Raw genomic sequence first — 16547 nt, 5'->3', positions numbered from 1 at the left:
ATTGGGTGTAATGGACTTGAGAGAAAGACAGGACCTCTGAATGTACTGTACAGTAAGGCACCTATTGCCAAATGTTGAGACGGCACCTGGAGAGTCACTCTCCATTTATGAGAGTCAAGATGGCAAATAGTGACTGCATAGTTTGTCCAGTTTCAGAGTTACAGTACTTACTGGATTTTAATGTGCTCCTAAATCAGATACAGCCCTTAGTCGTGAGACACTGCTTAGGATGAATCCCATTAGGGTTCCTTTCATTTTTCTTAAAGAACTATTAAATCAGTTATATTTGAACATTTTTTCAATTATTTAATTTTAAGGGATTACTGGGTCTCATTTAAGCACCACTGGGCATATTTAATACATTTTTTTCAATATTGTATATTTGGCTATTAATCATGTCCTTAACATGTGAACTAATACATATTCTAATTTTTAGGTTATTATAGTGAAGTCCCTTCATCTACTTGCATTCCCTTTGTAGCGCATTACTTTTGGTTTCAATTATATTTCCTACTGCATGTTGTATTTGCATTGTTAATAACTGTGGAGTCTGCTTCGAGCTACAGCTCTGATTATATAATGACCTGCTGTATTCCCCAGGTATTTCGCCCGAGGCTGTTCTGCAGCAGTTTGGAGAGTATTTCTTTGAATTCTGTAAAAGGTCGGGCTATGACCACATGTTGAGGACTCTAGGTGGAAATCTTTATGAGTTCATTGCTAATCTGGATGCCCTTCACAGCTATTTATCACTATCTTACCAGGTAAGACATGACTGACAACATGCTGTAGATTTAACCCAATTTAAAGCCTGGTAACAGTGCATTAACCTTGTACTGTAACTGGCCAATTTATTTGTTGGTACTTATGTAGTATCTGGGCTGCCGATTTTGTGATTGTATGCCTTACCTTAAGGCATACAATCAGATGCGATGCGATTCGATGCGATTTTGCATAGGATTCAATGTTAAGAAGGTCCTGTTCATTTCCCCACTATCCAAGTGGGCATAGAGTTGATTTTATATAGCGTGGCGAGCACAGCGAGCCACCGAGCCCGAAGCGTGGCGAGCGAACGCATATTTCTTAAAAAGTATTCTGTGTCCCCTCGCGGGGCTCGCTACGCTCGCCACGCTTCGGGCTCGGTGGCTCGCTACGCTCGCCACAGGTTTATATTAAACTCCATGCCCACTTGGATAGTGAGGAAAGGAAAAGGACCCCTTTTTCCCATTGAATTCTATGTTAAAATGGACTCAGACCATTTTAACATTGAATCCTATGGAAAAATCTTGACCATCGCATACGATTTGGCCGCATGCGATGCGATGCGATCCGATTTCTAAATCGGACGCCCAGATACTACATAAGTACCTATTTGTTTAGTTATTTATTTTTAACACAAGCCACTCCAAAATAGTTTTTAGTTTTGTTTTAAATGTAATTAAGCTTCAAACCTATTTAAAATGTAAAAATACCTACCGTAGGCGTGTCTCGCAATCCCCCATGTCCATAGGCCTGTACCCCTCACCATCATCCCCCCCCCCCCCTCCAGTGTCTATAAATTCCCCAGAAGCAAACATATCCCACTCCTCTAGGGTTGACCGATCCCCACAGACACATGTCTCCCACCCATAGGTGTTTATAGAACTTCAATAGTTTTTAACACCCCCCCCCCCCCAATTACATTGCTCCTCCCTGTGTAAGGGGCACTACTGTGAAGCGTAATGTGCATAAGGGGCACTAAGTGCTATGCAGGGCCATAATTAGATGTGCTTATTTGCACTGTGGGTACACCATTTGGCAGCACCACCTGCTTAACCGCACACCACTGATTGCCAGCCGCTTATGGTCTACTAGGAGCATTTTGCAGGGGGCATTACTGGGACATTGTGTAAGGGGCACTACTGATAGCATTATGTGTATAAGCAATAGTACTTGGGCCTTTACACATAGCTTAATGTGTGGCATAATGTCATATGGGCATTATGGTGTGCAGCATATTGTGTAAGGGGCATAATCAGGTGGGGGGGAGCTCCGGTGCTCACCTACCCCCCGGATGCTGTACAGGAGGGGGTTGCTGTTGATTGCGGCGCTGGGGGGGGGGGGCTGCGGTGCTCACCCGCCCCCAGCCGCCGCATAATTTCCTGGGGTTGGGGGGGTGGCGGGGGGTATAGGAGGCCGCTGGTGCCACTCACCTCGCTGGTGCCACTCACCGCTGCACTGCTCAGGACTAGAGCGGTTCCTTCTTCTGCAGCTGGTGGGGAGACCCGTCCCTAGTCCCTGCTGCAGCCGCTGACTGCCTAGCACTGCTGCCACAGAGGCACTGTCCCCCGCTGACGCCAATGGTGAGGGGCGGGCGGCAGCTGGGACCAGTGTCTCAACACCAGCGGTAGCAGCGCTAGGCAGCCATCGCCATCGCCAGCAACAGGGACCAGGGACGGTTTTTAGAATGGTGCTGGGAAAATAGAGATAGCACCTGCTGCTGGTACAATTATATTTGATTTAATTGTTGGGCTGAAGAGGCGCCCTCCAGTGGCCGGCGCCCTAGGCAGCTGCCTAAAGCTGCCTAGTGGTAGCGCCGGCCCTGGGCATAATGGTGTGTGGCATAATGTGTAATGGGCATTACAGTGTGTGTGGCATAATGTGTAAGCGCATCACAATGTGTGGAATAATGTGTAATGGGCATTACTGCATGTGTTATAATGTGTAATGGCCATTACGGTGTTATTGGTAATGTTATGTGGCCACGCCCCTTCTCCATGAAGCTACGCCCCTAAAAATGTTGCACGTGCCTGTGGCACACACTTTCCCCATTTTCACGGTGTTTAGTGGGGGCAGTCACCAGTTCTCTTTCTGGCACAGGGCACCAAAATGGCTAGTTATGTCACTGGTGTAATGTGAATAAGATTATCCTACTGTCTAGTGTAATTTCAAATGGGAGTACTATTGTGTGGCCATGCCCTTACTTGTGAGACCACACGTCTTTTTTTTTGTATGTGCGTGGTCCCTTTGTAAAGTATGAGAAGGTGCAAAATTCAAGTTTGCAGGAGGGCACTGAGCACCCTAGCACCGGCCCTGGTCGCAGTACTAATGGATTTATAAGTCAAGTAATATAAATGATCAACACTGACTAATATAATATAGTAACACTGAAAAGCATTAACTTTATATCATATAGGCAGCAATGTTATACACTATAAAAAAGACACACTAATGTATGATGTATTATCTACTAATCTAATATTGCTGATTGTTGTGAACATCTTTATCGTCGTCGTCATCATCGCATATAAATGCACCTTTATACTGTATGTCTTTGTAAGCATTTTCATACATGTACTAATTGCAAAGCGTAGATTCTGATTGGTTGCCCATAGCAACATCTCATGTACTATAAAATAGAACTCCTTAGAAATCTTAGAAAATGTCCCCCTTCAAGTAGTGTTGTAGCTAGTAGGTTACAGAGATCCCCTATAAACTAGTTCTAATGGTTCTTAAGATATCCTTTCTATTTTAGAATAAAGAAGGCATGCACATGTAAATGTATAATTATCTGGTAATAGGAACCGGCTGCGATGGGAATGCTCATGGCATTCTGCGACCCCTTCACATTACGATCCTGCTACAGTGCGTTGCTATAAGCAGCATAGCTGTAGAGGGGCATATCTATATGCTTTCTTTTTGAGATAATGATTTAAAAACAACTGTCCACTGTAGTGGCTTATATGCATGAAAGGGTAAAGTTATTAGTACATGTGATGATAGCATTATGCTGTTTTAGCAGGCACAAATAAAGATGTTTATTTAAAGAACAAAATTAACTTAAAAATTGTCATTCAGCCTTGTGTACATAGGGGTTTCTAGAATGGTGGCATTGTGCGTGGTGAACAAGGGCCTCTGAGCCCATGGAGGCCCACACCGCACATATTGTACCCTTGCTTTATTATGAGTCTTGTCCTGGGCACCAAATCAGTGGCAAAAATCTCTGCCCAAATGACCGCAGCGCAGGAGCAGTAGGGAATTTAGGGTGCCGATTAAGGATTGCTCATTCCGATACGAATTTGGTCCCAGCCCAAATGGTCAGGGTCTGCACATTTCTGCACATGTGCAAACCCCAGCATCGAATGGCTTCGGCGAGTTACACACTCAACCTTTCCATTTGCTGTGGGGAGGGAGGGCTGGGGGCATGTAGACATCATGGAAATGCCCAGCGGTTTATGGGCGTCCCCATAAAAATGCTGGGTGTTCCTCTGGGACCGCAGGTGGGTTAATGCCTGCTTGGGGTGGTTGGCGGACGTCAAATGACATCAGTGCCTGCCCCTATCTGCAGAATCCACTTTTATTACTGAAGGGGTGAGAAAACATCCAACGGTCGTATAGTACCGAGGGCATTTGGTGGCGGGGATTTTGACCCGATGTGAATAGATACAATGCCGCTACAGCAAGTCTACTTTTCATTTGGACACACCCTATACGTGAAGCAGCAATCTTTTTACCCCCCCCCCCCCGTGTGTGTGGGGGGAGGGGGGGGACAGGGGGCATCCAATTACGCCCCGATAAAACATTGGGAGCGAAAAACATAATTTTTCCCCAACTTTTTACAAAAAAATTTTGTAATCAGGATAGCCGAATAGATCGCCCAATAAAAAACACATTTCACTGTGAAATCACACAGGCTCGGTGTGTTTTAGGCTGCCACAGTCCTGTTTTACCTGAAAATAGCCTGCTTTTGCAGATGTAGTTTTACCTGCCTTATTAGCCCACGGTGAGCCTATTATTCTCTCATCGATCACGGGTAATAGGATACCGACATTAATCTTCCATAGAAAAAAATCAGTGAAAAGGTTCAAATGTTGAAAAATGCATTGCAATATCATGTCAAATCTTATTTCATCTTCCAAAACAATTTCATGCAAATGTAAATTTGCCAAAATCTCTTTTTTACACGTATATAAAAATTATGATTTTCAATATAGCAGGTTATTTTTCTCTGGCTGTTATCATGTGCATACACAACACTGGAATTGGCTTTTAATGTATTCATTTCTATCATGTATACTCATTACATAATCTTATCGTGTCATTATACAATAATATGTTGTGCATTTTTCTCTCCAGGCCATGAATGCACCTTCTTTCAGGGTAGAAATGAATGAGGATGGCTCAATGCATTTGCATTACTACTCAGACAGGAGAGGTCTATGTCACATTGTTCCAGGTACTGCAGTATCATTTACTCTGTCTTTCCTCTTAGGGGGATATTCAATCTCCGGCGAGCACCTCCCATCGGGGAGATGCCCGCCGGGCCCTATTCGTTCTGCCGAGGGTATCTCGGCAGAACGAGCCCGACATCACTAGCTGTCGGGCTCGTTCTGCCGAGAACAGCCGGGAAGTGATGAGCTGCTGGCTGCAGCTCGCCTCTTCCCGGCCGCAACTCACGGCCACGCCCCCTTTTCGCTCCCCGGCAGGCAGGACATTGAATCCCGCCTGCGTGTTCTCGGTCGAGCTGACCGAGAACGGGACTGGGTCACGGCGGTCGAGCAAGCTCGACTGCCGTGACCCTGACATTGAATACCCCCCTTAATGTCCTTGTGTGAGAGCTATAAGGGTTGATGTATCAAACAGTGAAACAATTGGAGAAGTAGATCAATATTAGCAACCAATCAGCTTTCAGGTAGCATTTATCAAGTACAGTCTATAAAATGTTAGGTGGGGTGACTGGTCATTATAGGCTCCACTTGTCCACTCTTGTCATTGATTGCTACATCAACGCTTTAGTGGTATTACCAAACCATATTGTTATATTAAGGGATGTATTTAAGTGTATGCTATACTTATGCCTATATATGTTTGTGTGAGGTAAAAATATATCTATATTATTTGCTTTGTACATTCAACCACCTGTAGTAAAAAAGAGAGAGTGGAGTAAGAGGATGGGTAAATACAATGAATACAATTAGATTTCAAGGATTTAAACCGTAGGTACTGGAAGGATATGGATCGTATTCTCAGTACTGAATTACCAGCAAAGTAAAATGCTATTCACAAGATTTTCAAGACTTGGGGGTATATTTCACTAGGCATAAAGTCTTAAATTGATTTAAATACCAATAGACATCGACTGAAATCTAACATGAGATTATAAACTGACCAAAACAACTGGAAACCACTGTTGCTATTCTGTTGGTATGACCATACCACATGTATATGTACATCAGAAGCCTCTTACTGTATATAAACATCCCAAATTTGGCACAGAAAGATGAGTGTGAAAGGATAACAGCATTTAGGCACAAACCAGGTTAGCCTGCTATAACACTTCTTACAGTACCTTGTTTTACATCACACAGCACCTGCACATTCATTGAATTAACATGTTGCCTATTTATGTAAATATGGCCAATATTATTAGGTGGTCTCAGCAAACTGTGCAGTCTATGGCTCCCCGGACATTAGGCATCTCAGGGAGATTGTAGAAGGCAACCCTTAGTTCATGTATCTGTGAATTCTGCAAGGCTTAAAGTAGTCCTGGAGAGGCGGGAAAACTCATCTTCCTCTGCCATCTACGTACCTCCCCTCCATCCTCTCCCACCATTTGGCAGAGCCAAGGCTAATGGAAGGGTTTTTAGCACCCCCTGAAAACCATAATTATGCTTTTCTGTTAGAATTAATGTGGAGGTCCAATGTGGAAGTTGAATTAGTTCCATTACAGTTGGTGGAACTCACCCCACCCCCACTTTAACCTCTGGACTTCTGGATGGGATAGAAGACCATGCAGTGTCTAACTGAGGCTGTGCTTTGAAGAGTCATACGGGTTCATTACGTTAATATGAGTGGGGTGAAAGACCTATATTACATCTCCACCAGACACTTCATTAAGGGTAAACCATACATGGAAGTACGTAGGCGTGGATAGGCTTTGCGGTATGTCAGGCAGGTGGTGGAGTGCTGCACATCTGAGATGCACTGAGGACCTTTGTAAAGCCATAGTTTCTTCAGGTACAGTGCAGCACATTGTTCAGTCCCTTTTTTAGGCATCATGATAAAGCGTTCTCCACTAGAGAGTGTTAGTACTCAAACACACCTCTACCTTGGTAATCTGCTATGTGGGTGGTTTAGCCTTCTCTTTTTGTTGGTTTCAGTCAGTTTTGCAAACCAATGCTTAGTAAATCTCCAATTATATATTTATCTATGTAAAGTTGTCGGTCATTTGTTTGGTTTTTCGTCAGTTTGGATTTTAGAAAATGATCAGTTTGCAAAACCAATGAATACAATGCCCAAAAAGCAAAACTGATGATCCTCCAGAAGTTTAATCTGTGATGAGGGGATTATTTACATTTGGAGGCAATGGAAATAGGGGTGTGGTCTGTGCAAGTGGAGGGGTCTGCAAAAATAATTGCATTTGTGAGTGTGTAGAAAGTGTCTGGCTATCAATACAAAATGTGCAATGAGGTGGCCATGTGCATGGGTACAATGAGGTAGCCATGTGCATGGGTACAATGAGGTAGCCATGTGCATGGGTGCAATGAGGTGGCCATGTGCATGGGTGCAATGAGGTGGCCATGTGCATGGGTGCAATGAGGTGGCCATGGGCACAGTGGCAGTGTAATTTAACAGTGTAATTCTGCGGAGTGGAAAAAATAAACTATAGTTAATTATGAGCGCTTGTCATGTGCTGTTAACTCAAAGCAGCTGCTTTAAAGGGAGTAATGAGCTTCCTGTAAATAGTATACAAAAACAAAAAGGAAAGCAGCGCTACACAAATAATATCTGGCAAAGGAATCAATTTAAAAAAAAGGGAAGTTTAATAATAAATTTAAAACACATGTAAAAACAAATATCAGGAAGATAAAAGACCTTGTGCAACAATGAATCAACCCAATGGGTAAGTTTGTAACCTGCCCTGAACCAATTGTCAGTCCCATGTGGAGAAGTCCTGATGCCGCTGGAGGTGTACTTCAACCATAGTGTGGAAGATTGTCCAGGTGAAGTAAACAAAGGACTTCAAGATGGTGGGATGTGAAGTTCAGATGAATCAGCAGGTGGAAGGCATATCTTCTGGCACAAGTCAGAGTTGCACTGAGGATAGTGTAGAGGTGGGATCCCAACTGAGCTGGCCCTATTGGCATAAATTCAGTTTGTGTATACATGACACCAAATAATACAAACTAAGCAGACAGGGATTTTCTAAGAAATAAAAGTGCTGCGCATATACAGTTCTCTCTGTTTCCTTATTCTAGGTATTATGGGAGCAGTAGCAATGGATTTTTTCAAAACTGAAATTACTATGGAAATAATCAGTGAATCGGATGAAGAAGAGAGAACGGGAAAGAAAGAACACATTGTTTTCCTTGTCACTCAGAAACCGATAGTTCCACCAAAAACCTCCAAACCGACTTCCCAGCAAAATAACAAACAGGTTTGCTCATTACAGCTAAAGAGTTTCATTGTTTTGTTTGTTTTTCCTAGCGGAAGAGGCCTAGAGGGATCCCAACATGGTCCTTCTCATCTTATCACCACTAGACAGAGCTCATTTATTCTTCCATTGTCTATTTAATGGACATTGTCACGGTGGCCTGAGACACATGCTAAAAGGGCACTTGTATAAAACCTCTGATGGGGATATATGTTACCCGCTAGTAATAGAAGAGCTGCAGGATGTCTTACAAACTGTAAAATATATCAGAACAAATGTCCCAGGAATTATGAGTTTTAAACTGGGTGCACTTTAGATTATTTTTGCAAACAATATACACAATAACGATGTTAACAATATTTTTGTGCAGATTGTTAACATAGCACACTTGTAAAATCTTTTAGTGTGTATCCACAATATTGTTTGTCGGGGAGTTCCAGGCAGTTCAAGAAAAATCATTGGCGACATTGCATTGTGGTGCTGTCTGATGTGTACCCAGCTTTACTGTAGTCAGGTTCTATTGTATTTACATTGCTGTCCAAAAACACACAAGTATTACTGAAATCTGGTATAATTATTAGGATCTGGATGATATGTGGGCATCATTGACAAAAGGTCGAAATAAGCCAAAAAATTGACAAGTCAATGGTCGAAAGTGGCAACATGAGTTTTTTTATGAGGTTTTTTTTCATTATTGGACTTTTTCATACTTTAACATTCCATGAGGACAATTTTGGAACAAGGGCGCCAAGCGCAGTGGTAGCGGATGGGGAACCTCGCCCAAAGCATAGCGAGCAAAGGTGTCAACACCAATATAATGTGAAAAACCTCTTGTCAACCTTTTCATGTGTTAACCTTTTCCATGCCAATGTTGCTTATGTCAACATTTTGTCAATATTGACTTTGTACATATCGACCTTTTGTGTCCACCTATTGACTGTTGACACAGTCTACCCTCTGATTCACACCCAGCATTATTTACTTTCTCTACAATATAACCGTGAAGTCACTTAAGCCCCGTACACATGGGGCGATTGTAGCCTATATCACCGGGGATATGGTTGCCAAGTGACCATACCCCCGCGCGCATGCGGTGACTGTCTCCGGGAAAACAAGATGCTGAGGAATATATTGCTGTGTGTACGGAGCTTTAGAGTGTCTTTGTTTGTCTTCCATACTTCCATGTTGTAAATAAATATTCAATTATGCAAATAAATAGTACAGACTTGTAAAAATAATGATACAGTTTGGGTATCTTATAAATGGCCATCATGAAAGGGAGCCTTAAATAGCTTAACGTAATTACAGTAGATGCTAAATGCATATTTATCTTAGAAATACGATCAAGCAACACATTTATCAATTGTACTATTACATCACATCGTTTATTGGCTTGTTTACACCTAATATTTGTATTTCTTATCACTGCTATTCCCAAAATAAGAAAGTAACCAGGTGAATATAAATTCAGTGGAATTTACTCCCGACCAGACCATAGATGTAATACTGCGTGTCAGGTGACTCACCGTAATGAATAACAATGGAACCTCGTAGAAGTCCAAGCATGTTTGCCGACACGTGCTTGGCAGGAAGCGCCAGCTAGATCCACTCACACAATGCATTTCAAGTGTCAGAGTGCTTCCTTTGTTGGAGAGAGACCGCGGCAGATATCGGACATAACTAATGCGTTCCCTTCAGTACATTCAGTGGATATATTTGTGGGTACTCACCAATTATCCAGTAAATAGTGTTTAATAAATATGCCCCCAAATAAATATACTGTATGTTAGAATATATACTGGGCCTGATTTTGAGTTAGATGCAAGAGAAACAGCGGACACATCATGCACTTATCAGCAGGCTTCATAAGCACCTTCATGGAGGATACTAGAGCAGAAGGTCCGCTCCATGCTAGGCCGCAACAAAAAAGTCATGTGTGTGTGTGTGTGTCTGTGAGTCTGTGTGTGTCTGTGTGTCTGTCTGTCTGTGTGTGTGTGTGTGTGTGTGTGTGTGTCTGTCTGTCTGTCTGTCTGTCTGTGTATGTGAAGCTTCTACAAATGAAAAAAGGTGATGTTGCCCATTGCAACCAATGAGAGTCCTGTCTATCATTTCTCTGTTGCATCCTAGACTGAATCTGATTGGTTACTTGGCAACATCACCTCTTTCCAATTTTAGAAGCTTTAATAAATGTACCCCTGTATGCATGTCCCACTCTGTCTTAGCAGAATCCCAATTAAACACAAGGAAGGCTCCTTCATATACTGTAGTTTTGTTTACTGAGAAACTCCCTATGTATTTTAGGTACTTGTTCAGTTTCACGGCGGCCAATATATCGGATGCGATATCGGCCGATCCAATGCGATCTAATGCGATTTTTTTACCTGTTCATAACCCCACTATACACTACTATATAGTGTGGCGAGCGCAGTAATCGGCGTCCCCTCGCGGGGCTCGCTGCGCTTGCTACAGTATATAAAATCAACTCCATGCGTAGTGGATAGTGGGGTTATGAACAGGTAAAAAATTGCATCGGATCGGCTGATATATCGGCTGCCATGAAATGAAACAAGTACCCTATTTTATAATGTTTTCTTGTAGTGGAACAAAAACAACTTAACCTTAAAATACACAGCCACAGTAAATCTATCATTTCATATGCAAAAATAGCAGCGGCGTCTGTACCATTATGGTGCCTACACACGTAGCGATCCCCAGGCATCTCACTAGATTGCTTAGAAAATGCTTCTACATCGCTCCGTGTGTAGGGGCATAGCCCCAATTATTAATATCCAGCACGCTGTATGAATCAAGTTAAAAGCCGGGGTCTGCCCCAGTGTTCTTACCGAGAAGACCCTGACATATCGCTCAGTGACACATTGCTCAGAACTCTCATTTCCCTTCATCTCCCCGTGTGTATACCGCTCTCCACTCTGGAACAGGAATTAGGAGAGCAAGTGATGTCCCTGCTCTGGCCGGGAGCGGTGGGGGTCAGGGGGCACAGTATCACCTGCACCCTTGATCTAGCTATGTGGCCATGCTGACAATCAGTATCTGTGGATAGCAATATAACATGACACTCCCTCTCTGCTGCAGTCCTCAAGGACAGACAGGCAAGTTATTATTTATGCGCCTCTATTTATTCAGTACATTTCTATAGATATATCTATAGTACATGGCATAAATCAACCCACAGTGTCAGCCCCCCTCAGACTAAAACACACACGTGAACCTGCAAGCCCACCAGTATATGAGCAGGTTTGACAATTAGTAAAGAACACATTTGGGACTTGCTGCTAGCCTAGCCAGCTATATATAGGTGAGTCTTGTGCCGGTACACAGGACAGTACTGTGCATAGTAAGTAGCCCAGCACGTGTTTTGCCTGCACAATGCAAGCCACTTCTTGGGATATCATCAACTAGAGAAGGTTTATTGTTACTGGCAAGTAGAAGGAGGCCAATGGCTATATTCAGTGCATGTATTCCGGTACTATCAAGAGCTGCAGATAACATAGATTGGACATAGCTAATAAGATGTGCACTATGAGTGAGGACCAAATCCATGTGACTATATTATATGGTTAACCCTGGGAAAGATAGCTGTGGCAGCCTTTATTGAACGATGTTATCTCTTAATATGGTTTAATTCTACATTTTATTGCTGCACCTGGTTTAAATAAAGGAAAAACGCAATCAATAAATGACTACCTTCCTCCAGAGAGCAAATTATGCAGCCAAATAATGTAGAGAGATAGCAGAAAGGGTGATTAACTTGGCGCACACTATTATCTGTTAAACAATAGAACAATAAGAAGTGTACAATTGACCTGAAATAATCTCATTCTGTGAAGGGAATGCAGGGGAAAAACCATGAAAGTCTTTCCTGTTACTCTACGCTTCAAAGCCTTGCCATAGTTCTGGCCATGTGATCGGGAAAGCTGAGCCTCTGTCACTCCAGTTTACGGACTTTGGGACATGACCAATGCCTCCTGTGGGAAGGATGCAAATGTATATAATGTATATTCCTATCTGTAAATGCCGTAAATAACAATTTCAGTCATGGTGAGTTTTTCTAGGGAAAAAAATAATGTTTAAAACATAAAACCGTTCAGTACTGTATATGAGCGAATTAGGATCTGAGTGTACACTAGTAAAGGTTTCCTTGGGTGCATACTTGGTAAGCCTCAGAATTGCTGAATAAAATCCATGGGCCTTATTCAGATCTGATTGCAGGACAAATTTATTCTCAAAATGGGCAATACCATGTGCACTGCAGGTGGGGCAGATGCAACATGTGCAGAGAGAGTTAGATTTGGGTGAGTTATTTTATTTCTGTGCAGGGTAAATACTGGCTGGATTATATTTACCCTGCAATTTAGATTTCAGTTTAAACACACCCAACCCAAATCTAACTCTCTCTGCAATTGTTAAATTTGCCCCACCTGCAGTGCACATGGTTTTGCCCATTTTCAGAACAAATTTACTCTGCGATCAGGTCTGAATTAGGCCCCAGATTCAAGGACCAATCACTTGATATTTTCATTATGGCTGTACTGATACAGAACTGAGATTTGTAGGGAAATGGTCATGTGATCTGAACCTCGCATCTTACTTTTTCATTTCGCTCCACAGAGCATTGAAAATGCTGTAAACAAGATTAGAGAGAGAGCGAACCATGTGTCTGTCTGCCCTGTCAGGAAGAAGAATCATTGGGGAACCATACGAGGCATTGTTCAGTTTGGAAGAGGTATTGAGTTTTTGTTCCCCTTCACCAAATACTACATACAGTATTGACACATATACTCACATCTACTTCTATAGATATTTTCAAATGAATAATACTCAACTTATTAAGAGGTAACTAGAGTATCTCCAAATAGGAGCATATCATGCTATTTATTATTATTTATTTCAAGACACCTAAACACTATGTACTGTAATTAGACATATATTAGAGAGAATGCTGCCTCTCTGCTGCCAATTCACAAAGTGCTTGAGTGATGTCAATGGGAGATGTCCTTATGGCAATTGGTTTAGCACAAAGAAGGCTGCTGCCACTATTCAGATGACTGTATACAGTAGATAATTTGTATTACCATTGGCTAGATCCTGTGCTACCAGTTAACATTAATCACACTGTACTGGACCTTCATTTTCTATTTGGCAGAAACTGTATAATACAACATATTTATATATCTACTGATACAATAAACGTTTTCATAATAAGAGTTTTGTTACAGGTAAAATGCTGCGGGGCTTCATTCCAGTGTACCCGAAGGCTCTCTGGATTGATGTTAAAACGTTTTGTGATGCGCTCCCCTTTCATATAGTATTTGATGAAGAGGTAAGAGACAACCAGGTGATGGTACACCTTGTTGCTGTACATATGTACCATATACAGTATGCCTGATTTTTGCTTACTTACAAACCATATAATTCTAAGTATTCATATCATACTTGCCTATTATCTATGACCTTCACCGAAGCTCAGCGCGACCCTCTTACCTCAACCCCCGGAAGGGTTTGGAGAGACCCACAGTAGGCTTTCCTCCGCCTTGCAACTCTTGGTCTATATTCTGTAACAGCTAGAATTAGGTTGATTACTATGGGCAACATCGCTTTGCATGTTTTTATTAGACATTTTCATAAATTTCTCACTTAGGGTCAGATGTATCAAGCTTCAAAAAATGAAAAAGTGGAGAGTGATAAACAGTCAGCCAATCAGCTCCTACCGGACATTTTTCAAACTCAGCCTGTAACGTAGCAGGTAGGAGCTGATTGGCTAGCTGTTTATCACTCTCCATTTTATCACTTTTGAAACTTGATACATCTGACCCATAGTCATGGTGACCCTCTCTATTTTCATGTATAATATGAGTCCCATATCAACTAGCATTGGCAAATCTGGTGTCACCTTGTTCTGGATATACTACATTACTCGTTGATCTATTTCCAGCTGAGAGTGAAGCAGGCCGGTGTGAGCATACAGAGGATTGTACCAGGTCTGCAGACTATGGGTATTCGGCTGGATCAGTATTTCAGCACTGTGCACCCGGAGGTCACACTGACCATATCCAACGTCAGAAAGTTCATCAACAGTCAGTTTGTATTTAGGACAAAAAGGGAGATGATGCCGGAGTCTTGGAAACAGCGCCCAATGCTAGAATTGAGAGGTATTTGCATTATTTAATAAAATAACACCAATAATCGCAATCTAACTGTGTTCCATTGTCAAGGAAGATAAAAAATCAACCAAATGGCGCTTGTGCTTGCACTGTCGATGTATGGGAAATAATACATGTGTTCCAGTAGTTTAATTTTAGCATTACATTTCTGAATGTCTGATACAGATGGAGCAGCATGTAATGATGTATTTATATACAGGTCAGATGATATGGATGGAATCTCTGAAATCCATGTTATACCTGTGCTCTCCCCTCTTGCGGAACTTGCATGAGCTGGAAGAGAGGCAGATGCACATCTCCGACATAGCGCCACACGATGTCACTCGGGACCTGATCCTGCTGAACCAGCAGCGATTGGCTGAGATGGAGCTATCTAATCAGCTGGAGAGGAAGAAGGAAGAACTGAGAATACTGTCCAAGCACTTAGAGGAAGAGAAAAAGAAGACGGAAGCTCTCCTCTATGCCATGCTCCCAAAGCATGTGGCCAACCAGCTGAAGGAGGGTAAAAGGGTAGAAGCAGGTAAATATATCCATCATTATAAAGATAAGGTCATTCAAATATGTCTCATGTAATATATATATATATATATATCATAATACAGTATATCTCCCAATTCCGGCAACTTGTTCTTCAAAGGCAATATTGAGATGAAGAGATAATTAACTGTAAGGTGCTGAAATTTATTTGAAAAATGTGCTTAAATATTCATATACAGAGCCATAATATTTTATTAGAACTGGGGCATGAAGGACACCATAAATCCAAGGACTATGCATGCATAAAACATTATTCTGTCTAAGTGGCAGGATTCCATACTCGTTGTCCCTTTCATTTAGGGATAACCAGCCCAGGCTATAACACTGGTGCTAAGAAGCGGTATTTCATTTTAGTCTTTGCTAAGTATATTCAAAAAAACGTTTATATAAATATATGTCAGTTATCATCATGAAGTTATTACTGTACCGTTACTATTGCTGCATCCACAGTATGTGCTCAAGGTTTTCATTCTGTTTCTGCTCTTCAGAACATAATTATGTGTGTACATTATTCAGGTCCGTTCGGATATTTGCACTTTGCGCATTTCTGTGCATGTGTTGGGTGCATGCACCCGTGGCGAACAAACTGTTCCCTGGGTGCACGCACCCATCTTTGCTGGTGGAGGGCAAGGGGGAAGTATGGGGTGGCAGGCTGGTCCATTAGTATAGTGGCGTTCATGCTAATGAAGCCATGACAGACATACGGGGGGCGGGCAGCTGACACCGGATGTCAGATGCACGCCTACTTCCCCTCCAAGTATACACGCATTGGTAAGGTTGCTCAGAGAGAAACCTTACCTATGCATGCACCTTCCACATCTTTAGATGGTCGGCGGTTCCAGTGGCATGTGCATGGATGTTTATGTAAAACATCTATTCGCAGCTATTTCGACCGTACGTGGCTTGCGAATGGTGGGCCGGCGTACCACCATTCGCAAGGCGGGATCTGGTTCACTCGCAAGGATGCAAATTTCTATCCGAGCGAATGAACCAGAATAATCCCCTTAGTCCCAAACATCTTACACTAAAATCCAGCTGCTGTACAGAAATATGAAGACCTGCCTAAGTCATACATGCATTTATATCATCACGCCTAGACTACTGCAATGCCTTCTACCTGGGTCTCCCATCAAAATAATTGCACCACTTGCAGCTGGTACAAAATGCAGCCGCCAGACTATTAACTAACCAGCCCCGCTCCTGCCACATAACTCCTATTCTCTACTCCCTTCACTGGCTACCTGTAAAATGGCAAATCGTTTTCAAGATTGGATTACTCACTTTCAAGGCCCTACATGACCAAGGCCCAAGGTACCTGCAGCAGCTGCTGATTCCTTACTCTCCTACTCGATTACTACGATCCGCTGAAGAAGGACTACTAACAGTACCCAGAATTTCCCAGAATTCATCTGGGGGTC

At 42.4% G+C, this 16547-nt stretch overlaps 1 protein-coding gene across 2 annotated transcripts in view; it reads left to right on the top strand.

Moving 5' to 3' along the window:
• The window catches only part of LOC146064466 (guanylate cyclase soluble subunit beta-2-like), a 90663-nt gene that overhangs the window by 36768 nt on the left and 37348 nt on the right, over window positions 1–16547 (top strand). For both annotated transcript variants that reach the window (XM_083177985.1, XM_083177986.1), the window contains exons 4-10: window positions 601–761; window positions 5113–5212; window positions 8235–8413; window positions 13040–13154; window positions 13648–13751; window positions 14364–14580; window positions 14792–15112. In XM_083177985.1, coding sequence (XP_083034111.1) covers window positions 601–761; window positions 5113–5212; window positions 8235–8413; window positions 13040–13154; window positions 13648–13751; window positions 14364–14580; window positions 14792–15112 — 1197 coding nt within the window. The remainder of the gene's footprint in view (window positions 1–600; window positions 762–5112; window positions 5213–8234; window positions 8414–13039; window positions 13155–13647; window positions 13752–14363; window positions 14581–14791; window positions 15113–16547) is intronic.

The sequence above is a fragment of the Crinia signifera genome, chromosome 3 (genome assembly GCF_055691185.1).
Source record: "Crinia signifera chromosome 3, ASM5569118v1, whole genome shotgun sequence".
Classification (NCBI taxonomy): Eukaryota; Metazoa; Chordata; class Amphibia; order Anura; family Myobatrachidae; genus Crinia; species Crinia signifera.
This window is presented reverse-complemented; position numbering and strand designations above follow the sequence as displayed.